General features: G+C 43.9%; 1 protein-coding gene and 1 long non-coding RNA gene across 2 annotated transcripts in view; one reads left to right on the top strand and one right to left on the bottom strand.

Annotated features, from left to right (window-relative positions):
- mcu (mitochondrial calcium uniporter) overlaps positions 1 to 11,011 on the top strand; it is a 61,491-nt gene that overhangs the window by 41,964 nt on the left and 8,516 nt on the right. Inside the window, exons 4-5 of the mRNA XM_017463447.3 lie at positions 7,143 to 7,206; positions 11,001 to 11,011. The exon at positions 11,001 to 11,011 is cut by the window's right edge and continues 160 nt beyond it. Coding sequence (XP_017318936.1) covers positions 7,143 to 7,206; positions 11,001 to 11,011 — 75 coding nt within the window. The remainder of the gene's footprint in view (positions 1 to 7,142; positions 7,207 to 11,000) is intronic.
- Positions 1,606 to 11,011, bottom strand: part of LOC124627721 (uncharacterized) — a 12,899-nt gene continuing 3,493 nt past the window's right edge. Inside the window, exons 2-4 of the long non-coding RNA XR_006982239.2 lie at positions 8,188 to 8,275; positions 6,090 to 6,661; positions 1,606 to 3,429 (exon numbers count right to left, since the gene is read on the bottom strand). This is a non-coding gene — a long non-coding RNA (uncharacterized LOC124627721). The remainder of the gene's footprint in view (positions 3,430 to 6,089; positions 6,662 to 8,187; positions 8,276 to 11,011) is intronic.

The following is an 11,011-nucleotide window of genomic DNA, read 5'->3' on the forward strand; positions in this document are numbered from 1 at the left end:
ATGTATAATGATCACTCTGTTCAGTGAATGATTAACTAATGTTCGAAGCTAAATAACACCATGTACATTAGTCACAATAAGCATCCACACCAACAACGAAAAGAATATTCTACAGTTTCAGTTTCCATGAATATAACATCATATTTCTACATTTAGAGCAGTTAAATTATCAGAACATTTGACTAGCCAGCAGTTTCTTTGTCTTTTAACTTCAGGCTTGTCTTGAAAATAGTGAAATGACTTAAACGGTTCAAAAGTCCGAAAAAAGAAAAGTCTCCGTACATAGGGGACCACGTCGGGTGTTCCATCGTCTTTTTGAGTTTGTTAATAAGTTTGGTAACAGTGTCGTGTGTGTGTGTGTGTGTGTGTGGTGGGCTCGCCATGATTCCTGTTAAAGTCCATCGCAACCTTGCGACAGCTTCCCGATCTGCCCGAGAGAATGATTCCAATACCTTCTTCTTTTGTCAAAGGCATTCTTAAAGGCTATCAGAATATTTATTTATTTATTTATATATAATATAAACATATAAACTACATAAGTCTTTTTGCTAAAAAGTGTTCATTTTCCCCTATGTTTTTAAATGATATCCCTATAGGGGTGGCTGTGGCGCAGGTGGTAGAGTCCACTAATCGTAGGGTCGGCGGTTCGATTCCCGGCCCACGTGACCCCACATACCGAAGTGTCCTCGGGCAAGACGCTGAACCCCGAGTTGCTCCCGATGGCAAGTTAGCGCCTGGTGTGGCAGCTCTGCTACCACTGCTGTGTGTATGAATGGGTAAATGAGACACAGTGTAAAGAGCTTTGGATAAAAGCGCTATATAACTGCGCCATTTACTATAGCGAGAGACATTACTCATTTCCACCAGCATTCCAACCAACCTCTCTAATCACGCTGCTCTCTACGAGTTTACTGATCCATACATTTTTTCTTCTTCTCATTCTTCTCTTTCCCCCCCCCCAACTACTGTACAGGGGAGCAACTCCTACCCATGAGCGTTTCGACTAACTCTTCTAGCCTGGCATTTAGTGCATTCAGCAGAAGACAGGAAGAGATATACTCGCCAATATAAATAGGAGAAAACAGCATTAAACTGTAGTCATTATGTGTCTTTAAAATATATCACTCGTCATGAAGTCTATGAGCTCAATGGTAAATCCTGCAACACACACACACACACACACACACACACACACACACACACACATGCCAAGTTATGAAATTCATTGCTAACAGCCTGCATATTTGTGACATCTTTTATTTTCATAACGACCATTTCCCATCCCATGTATAAACATTATACTGCTAAAGGCTTGCTTTTCAACTTCGACAGAACAAATCAACCCTCAGCGCTCCTCTGCTTAGGGTTTGACCATATTTAATAGCAAATTTGTGTGTACACACACACACACACACACACACTTTTTATATATATATATCTCTACTACAGGATTATACTATTCCACTCACGGAACAGATTTTGCACCACAAGTTAGGCTCCAGGGACTGCCCGGACTATTGATTCGACAGAGTCAATGAAGGCCCTGCTTAGAGGTGTGTGTGTGTGTGTGTGTGTGTGTGTGTGTGAGAAGTCTTGAGAATTTCACTCACCCACTCTTGACTCTTTAGTGCACCTACACATAAAGGGGAAATCCATCTCTGGTCGTAAATGACTTTCCGAGTGAAATGGAGGAGTTATTTCTGAGCAGGCAGCAGACTCCTGTGATTTAGGGCGATTAGGATGATGACGGCCATCAGGCTTGGGGCAGGATCGTTTGTGAAGCGCGCGGATGTGTATGCGTGTGTACGAACGTGTATATGCGGCGATATTAGTCAGAAAAATGAACGAGGCTGTTAGAATGACATAAAAGCTTCTTCTTCTAATTTTCTCTCTCTCTCTCTCTCTCTCTCTCTCTCTCTCTCTCTTTCTCTTTCTTGTCTGTGAAAACCGGGACCATGTAGAACTCTTCTTCAACTAAAATAACAGGAGATGATGCAAGCGCTCCAACCAGAGTTAATATTGCCATATTAATATGACCCTATTAATTGGTAATACTCAGACATTTTTCTTCCACCGCAAGTGACAAGTTTGCTGCATTTTAATAAAGATTATGCAAATTGTACGCGGGTAGTTCCAGGCCGCTAAGATTATTTTCTCCGCATTTTTCTTGAATAGAAGCATCAAAAACAGGGCTTTGATAGTGTCTAGACCAGGGGTTTCCCAACCAGGGGTTTGGGAACCCCTAGAGGTTTGTGTTGGCATTCCAGGGGGTTTGTGAGACCATGATGGATCTGTCAATGATCTAAGTTATAAGTTAAATGATAACCATATATATGTTTACAGGTTAAAAAAAAAAAAAAGTCTACGAAACCTTGTACGTACACGTGTGCGCAGATGTTATGCGGAGTCTTGTAAGTGCAGTACAATGGCATGAAGGGACTTATCGCGTAGCAAACAGGGGAATACCGTGATTCAGACGGCAGCAGGATGGAGAGAGGGAGAGAGGGAGAGGGGGAGAGAGAGAGAGGGAGGAGGGGATGCCGGCATGAAGAGAACTGAGGGGTAACCCTCCTCTCTAGGCAAGGGATTCCACTGCTGCAGTGCTCAGCACTTCCTGCAGTCACTCTCCCTCCTGCCGCTGTGCTGCAGAGTACACACACACACACACACACACACACACACCATCCTCTCTGTCGCTCTCTCACATTTCTGTATCCATCCTCCCTCTCTCTCTCTCTCTCTCTCTCTCTCTCTCTCTCTCTCTCTCTCTCTCTCTCTCTCTCTCTCTCACGATGTCTGAATGCAATTGACTTCAAGGTTGCTGTACTATTGACTGCTCTGCTGTTTAATATTTCAGCTAGCGCACGAGTGCCGTCGTGCAGAACCGGCATGAGCGGCTTTTCTGAACCGAGCCGCCAATCCTGCTCCACGTCCTCCAGCAGCACACACAGTACCATTTACAATAACACGGCGTGGCCGATGCTGTACGTGTTGCAGGTCACATGCCCTTTATCACTATCGATACCCGCCACACGTTCTCGCTTCTCAAGCTCCGGGACAGCGGTCTTAATAAATAAATAAATCATCGCCAGGTTCATTAGGTGTATTAGTGAAGTAATCACCATCACCAAACTGGACTGGAGTATGAGAAACCTGTCTCCTGAGATATGATACAGCATTATGCATGATCTATTGAAATGTTCTACTTAAAATAAAAAGGGAAGTGTGTGTGTGTGTGTGTGTGTGTGTGTGTGTGTGTGTGTGTGTGTGTGTGTGTGTGTGCTGTTTCATACGGGGTGTGCTTCTGAAACCTGTGTGTGTGTGGGAGAGAGAGAGCTGACATGGTTCGCTGCTGGGAGATCGGCTTGTTAACATCTCATCACTAATTAATGTCAGTCCTAATTCAAGATCCGCAGTCCACAGCAACTCCTGCAGAAACACACACACACACACACACACACACACACACACACACACACATAGCCACTTTAAAGTTGTCTGAATGAATTTTGTTGTTTGAAATTACTAGAGGTCGACCTTCATTACAAAAATAAACAGTACTGACTGTAAATGAAATACATATATAAATACTAATATATATATTTAACTATTAACAAATATTAAGGTAAATAAAAGATATAACTCCAAAATGGACCAAAAAATAACACTCCAAATAGCAAATTAAAATAGAAACATCCAGAATGAATCAAATAACACGACAAAATTGGTCAGCGATAGTTTTTATTTCGCCTCTAGAGGCCGCTCTCGTACTGTATGACGACAGTGGACACTTCTCTGCCGCTCCCACAATCAGGAAAAACTGTCTGTGTGGATTTTTGCCAACAACCGATAGTTCGAACAATCGGTTATCGGTGCCGATTAATCGGCAAAACCAATAAATCAGTCGACCTCTAGTCTAGAAATTACAATTCGGATTTATCTTGCGGTTCTGTATCCAATGGGGGAAAAATAACATTCAAATACAGCCTACAACAGAGGCTGTGCTCAACCGTTTGACGGCAAACAAGAGAGCACGGCCGCGTCCCAAACTGCATACTTGCCTACTATAGGCCTGTAGCAGGAGAAATACATGTATCTCGGCTACTGTATAGACGGTAAGTACGCGGTTTGAGACGCAGCCCACGGCTTCAAGCAGTCTTCTATTTGCACGTACAGCACGACAAATAATTAACTTGAAGCGTTCGTAAAAATATTAAATAAAAACACCCAGAACTGTATACGGTACCATAACGAAGACGAACTGTATGTCGATACGTGAAATTCTGGAGGGGCGTCGGACGGCGTGACGTGGGGACGTAATGACGTGCCGTTAATCAATCTATGTTCTAGAACATGTAAAACGGGAACATGAAAGGAGTATTCTAAAAGCGACTCATGTAAACACCTTAATCAGAATATCGTCTTATTCAGAATAAGCTCAATAATTAGATTACTGCTGTCCGTGTAAACGTAGTCATAACAACACCATTAATATTTCAATGTGAATAGTAAATGCTTTAAGTAATCGAATGCCATCGTAAAGGAATGTGCAGTTCCCCTTCACTCTATACTGTAACTTAAAAATGAACAAGCTGCGGTGTTGATTGTGTGGTCGAGATGGTCTTAATTGACAGTCTGCGTGTTCACAGAGGTGTGAAGAGGTGTGTGTGTGTGTGTATTGAATGCTGGCAGGGAGTTATAGAGCCCGCCTGGTGCAGGCCTCGTGCTCTAGGATCCAACTAGAAGAGCTCGACGTGTGCGCGCAGTCGGTAAACCCGTCCATCCTGTCACCTTCATGTAGTCTATTTGAATACTGGTGTGCGCTTTGATTGGTTTGTTCAGCGTGTGGAGAGCGGTTGTATGTGAAAGCGTGTGTGTATGTGTTTTGCGTGAGGATGAGCAGGTGGTTAAGCGTTCTCCTGACAGCCACGCCCAGCCGCATCACCATTAGTTTAGTTTGACAGCAGATTTATCTATTTATTTATTTATTTATTTATTTATTTATGCACTTCCAGAACTCTGATCGTGATAAAATTTCAAAGCAAATTAGTATTGCCATACAGTGCATCATTTCAGGCTTCGCCATTTCTCACAAGGGTAAACAGTATAGCACTAGGGTCAGTTGGAAGGAAAGGGAAGGATGCGAGTTGATTGAAATGGCAGTTTTGCCATACAAGCATGAAAAATTCCAGTTAATTAAGGTGAAAGTTTAAAATGTTACCTTTTAATTCTGGACAAATGGACAAATAAAACGATCAACGTTTAGTCATATAAGTGTTTAACTGTAGATCAGTTCCGTGTTCTGTTGGGACTCTTTCACATACATTCACAGACGCAGTGTGTTATCTCCTGCGTTTGAGAGTTTACCCGCCCGGTGCGGTTTGTCCGTGCGGGTGAGAACACAGCGATCACGCTCGGGCGTGTGCCAAAACAATCGAACAGAGACGGTCTGAGCAAGGGACCCGCCGTCCGCATCCCAGCCCGGTCCGATTGCAATGAGAAAGTGATTCAACCCTGAAATGACCTAACTGTTGGAAATGAACCAAACATGGCGTGCGTTTTGCAGCCCCTCCAGGATTTCACGATCGCAGACACGAATGAAAATCCAGCAAATTCATCCCAAGCCCTCTTCGATTCACGCGCGTCGAATATGAATACAGCTCTCAGGTGTCATTTACCAACAAACAACCGTGCGGCACAATTTCGTGCGATTTGCGATTTTGCCAATTCGAGTAGTTTTTTTTTTGGAGAGGGAACAAAAGCTAAATAAATAAATAAACCAAGTCGCATCGCAAATTTTGGAAAGAGCCACAGCAAAATCAAGCATTTTTGGCCTCAACAATCATAAAAAAAAAATAAATAAAAAAACCTCAGCGCAATCCTGTGTGGACTGATTTTGGGTTACGTGTCTTTAAAAAATAAATAAATAAATAAATAATATATATATATATACTTTAGATGCCATACTCGCACGCGTCGTATTTGTGCATTTTGCTGGATACAGTCCACAAACTGTTGTAAACTTGTCGTGTATTTAATGACTTAACCAGCAGTTCCGTGTCGTTTGATTTTCATGTACACGTACTTACCAAAAGTCGGTCTCCCTTTTCCTGTCGCTTTGTTTTTGACCAACGATTAACAGTTTTACCACTCTGTTTTCCGTCCGCCTTTTTTGGCCTGTTTTTATTACGCTCGATATGAACCCAATACAAACTAAAATATCCAGTGAACCAAATAAAAGCCTCAGCAAATTACATAACAGATGAGAAACGGTCTTAATATGGTCAGCTTCTTTGCGGCAAGCGAAAACTCACTGGATGCACTCTTCCGTTCAATTTCCAGCCACTCAGTGCAGAGATTCCTTCCTTGTTAGTGTCTCTCTCTCTCTCTCTCTCTCTCTCTCTCTCTCTCTCTCTCTCTCTCTCTCTCTCTCTCTCTCTCTCTCTCTCTCTCTCTCTCTCTCTCTCTCTCTCTCTCTCTCTCTCTCTCTCTCTCTCTCTCTCTCTCTCTCTCTCTCTCTCTCTCTCTCTCTCTCTCTCTCTCTCTCTCTCTCTCTCTCTCTCTCTCTGTGTGTGTACAGCTCAGTGGAAAACATGACGTGCTTCCCCACTCCTCGTTGCAGTTCCCATCCGGGTGCCGTTCACCAGAGAACATCAGTAACCTATACCGAAATAGAAAGAAAGAGGGTTAAAGTCAAGCAGTTTCCCATCCTGCCCATCTCTCTCTCTCACACACACACACACACAATCCTTTCATCTCTCTCTCATTCTTCTTTCCTCAGACCGCACTGATCCCATGACAATAATTTAATGTGTTTCCCTGCAAACAAACAGTCTCTTCTGTCTGACGTCTGTTTGAAGTGATCGCTGCAGACGTTTCTGTAAACAAGTCTTGCTTTTATTAGTATAATAATTGTAACATGTAAATGATGATTATTAGTGAATTGGTATGTAATTGTGTTGAATTCGAATTCAGATCGTGATAATATCACCGGGGGACATTCGGTCCCAACCACGCTCATGTTAGTCATGGGACGAGCATCTCGGGGCCCGTTCAACAGAGGCCAGCTTACCCGCTACACCAAGTCTATGTGGAAACGCATCACACTCCTAACTCGGCCTGTTGTGTTTGTGTCTCTGCAGGGCTGGAAGGGAACTCCTACATGGCAAGCTCAGAGGCTGCTGTGCTCATCTGCCGCTTCAGAAGGTGAGAGAAAAGAGAAAAGACGTGTCCCGTTTCGACTCGGTACGGTATTAATACTCGTCCCGGTGACCTGAGGACAGCCGGGATGCACGACTACGTGAGCTCGTCTGGTCAGTAGTCAGGGTTGCCGAACTCTGCGACCCGCCCTGAGCCAGATTCGTAATACTAGCCGACACCGATGGAAAACTTAACTCAACTTATTTAGCTGTCGGATGTCAGTCCTTAATCGAATCATAAAAGTGCTGATTCATTGATAAACACCATGGCCTGCTGTGTGGCATTTCAGGCAGCTTTTGCTCAGAGAATCACTTACATAAATTTATTCGCTGCATTCTGAGAGTGTGGAGATTTGAAAACAGATCACGTCAACACAATAGATAAACTCAGTGGATTTAAATACACGGTCAATGAAGAAGCTCATCCAAATTTTTACAGCGTGTTGTTGATCTGCTGACGGTTTCTCTAAGGAGTTTACATTTATTTATGTTTTATGGAACATTCGCGGAAGGAGTCTCCAGTGTCAGCGCTTTGCAACAAGCAGTACGTTAAATGTAACCGTGTAACAGATTTAAAAAAAACAAACAAACATGATGTGTCATGCTGTTGTGACACAAATAATCATTTTTTATTATTTGGTGTGGTATAAGAGGAATAAAACTCTTCGAGGCATGCTGCTCTAGGAAAATAATCCACTTCTGTGCGGTCCACTCGCATGTCCGATCGTATCACACGTATCTCATCTTGGATTATATATGGATTATGTCGTATGTTTTTATCCCTTACATATTATCATAAATAAAGAGCATGAGTAGAAGTAAGAAGTGGTGCACATATGAGAGGACACTCTGCGTAGTGAGTCTGCACATTTTAATGTAGATTTGTAATTATTAATAGATATAATTAGATAGAAAATCCGTGTCTGTCGTGTGCATCGACATCGTAGCTAGACAGTTCAAAACTTGCTTCCACAGGACAACCACATACCTGGCAACCCTTGTGACGTCTTTTGTGGAAACCTGTCCCAGATCACACTCGGGAAGCGCTCGCAAGACTCATCGGACCTGGTCCACGCCTGTATTTAAGAAGAAGAAGGTTCTATGTCACGTATAGGTTACGTGAAATTCTTTTCTTGACATATTCCAGCTCGGCCAGAGCAGAGGGTCAGCCATGATACAGCGCCGCTGGAGCAGATAGTTAAAGGCCGAACCGTGGCAGCTTGGCAGTGAACCCCTGACCTTCTGATCAGTAACCCCGAGCTTTAACTGTTGAGCCATCACCGCGCCGTCCACTATTCATACGTTCACCCGAGACGGAGGTTCCTACCGAGTCTGCAGTTAGAACCGCGCCAGAGAGCACAACTTGCTTTAACTCCATGTGAATCAAACTACTTTACATTTGCCAGCCACTACATCCACAACACAAGCTGACTCACAGTGCCGGCCAGGAAAACACACCGCGCTCGTCTAAACGTTAAGCACTAACGGTTTTCATTACGGTCCTGCTGCATTTTCAATTTAGCTAATTATTCATCAGCACTACGAACCTCGTTTATGTTAACAACAACGACGAACGCTAATAGCCTGGAGTTTAGCGTTCGCCCACTCGGACGCTTAATCGCGCCACTTTTTGGTGAGCGCGTCGTCGTCCTATTAACGCGAAATTTCCGAGGACGTGAATAGAAGTGGCATGGAAGTCACGCTCCGGCCGAAGGCGCTTTCTTGACACGTCGCACGATATTTACGACTTTTTAAAAATGCGTTCCCGATCACAGAGGGAGCTTTTAGCAAGCCCGCCAGCCTGTGCACTTATATAAGGCAACGATGATTCAAAAGCACTCGAGGAAATCTCTAGAAGCATGATGTTGAATGTGAGGAGAGTTACACGTGAGAGCTAGATCTAAGATAGAAGAATAATCCGACCTAAATATCCACTGTAAATTAACCGAGTATGATAACCAGCTCGAGGTGAATTGTAGGACATACAGTCGCAGTCGTGCTATATTTATAAGGCAAATACTAATTCGACGCGATCTTCTTGAGTGATGCAGCTTCTTAAAGTGCACACTGGAGGCGTGATGAGTCAGAGTCAGAAAGAACGTTAAAAGCATCTGCTTAGATCGAGGGAAACGCTGATCCGATTCCAGCAGATGGGTCACGCTGAAAGCACAGGCATGCTGCAGAGTAGGCTCGTTTTATTTTCAGAGGTACATTTTTATAGTGGCGCTATTGAGATAGAAAGACTGGCCTCTCGTGGCGCAGGAAACGAGGGGGGGGGGTGGAGAGAAAAAAGACTGATTTGAGTAGAAGAAGGAAAGGATTGATGCGGCGTCTGAAAAGTGACGGGTTTGCTGCAAGCCTCCACAGTGGTGGCTCAGTGGTTAAAGGTTACTGATGAGAAGGTCAGGAGTTCAAGCCCCAGCTCTGCCAAGCTACTACTGTCGGGCCCTTGGGTAAGGCTCTTAGCCCTCAATTGCTCAGTTGTATAAACGAGATAAATGCCAGTCGGTCTGGATAAGAGCGTCTGCCAAATGGCATAAATGTGACGTATTTTCTGTGACGCTCGTACGAAGCCGCTTTGAAGAGATCTTTGAGACAGTCGTATTTTACTCCTCAGACATCCGCACTTAAAGATATAATCTCCTAAAATGACACCTCATTAAGCCTAATGCAAGCTGTAATTGTGCCATGCAAAAAAAAAACAAGAAAGAAAAAAAGCGCATCTCTCTCTGCCTTTAAGGAGGTCTGGGTTGAGCTCATGATTTCAAATAAACAGCCAGGAGACACGCTGCTCCAGTCATGAACGTGATGCACGCCGAGATCCTGCTGATGATGCCTCCGAGACATCACGAACAGACAGACTTCCACGGAGGTCGATTTATTTCGCCGCGTATTTTAGAGTGTGATGAAATAAAATGGCATGGTAATGCGTTTAGGAACTCTTATTGACACTAAATAATTCCTTATAAATATGATAATTTAGTCATCATCCTCCAGTTTCCGCTCACACTGAAGCGCTCCGCCTGCACTGTCAGAGTAGGGAAACTACCGGAAAAGCAAACGCTCAAGCACACCACAAACAGCTGGCCAGGATCCTAACGTGGCAGTTTTGAGTAATTGACGCTCCTTTCATTTGTTCGGTTAGGTGCGTTTGTTTAATGATGGCGTAAAAGTGGGGACGTAGAAATAAGACGCTGTGAATGACGAGGCCTTAAAAAGGTATTCGGATCAAATCCTTTTCCTAGTAAAGCAGCAACCTCTGCAGTTTATAGAGCTATTGCTCAACGAGGGGGTGGGGATCGGAGCTGTATCTAATCGTTACGGTTATTGAGCTTAATGTCTCACCGAATTGGCCTAAAGACTTGATTAAAAGCTTAGGCAGAGAATCGACAAAGGAAAGACAGCTTGCTTTGTCCAGATAAAAGCGTCCATCTACTAGAAATCATGATAAGAATCATTCATCTCTCTCGCTGTCCTGCAGAAGGTGTTTTGAAAGCATGCATGTGCGAAGACTCTGATGCCACTCATCATCCTGCAGAACACCTTGTCTCTCGACAACACTGCCCTCTGCTGCTAATCATAGGTTTGGCACTCTGTATCCCAGACTGCATGATGAAACAGCAATTGCAATTGCAATGACCCAGCCATAAAACTAGTGCCAGGTGCACCAAGCGGACGTTTTGGCACTCGTCCTGTGGTCCATCATTAAGAGGCAGCAATAGCTGACAGGCCGTGCTGCTGCGCGGGTGTCGCGCGATTCAGCGAGAGCTGTAACAATACTGTTTGCGTTTGTCTTGTCAGAGGTGACGGTG

The sequence above is a fragment of the Ictalurus punctatus genome, chromosome 3, assembly GCF_001660625.3.
Source record: "Ictalurus punctatus breed USDA103 chromosome 3, Coco_2.0, whole genome shotgun sequence".
NCBI lineage: Eukaryota > Metazoa > Chordata > Actinopteri > Siluriformes > Ictaluridae > Ictalurus > Ictalurus punctatus.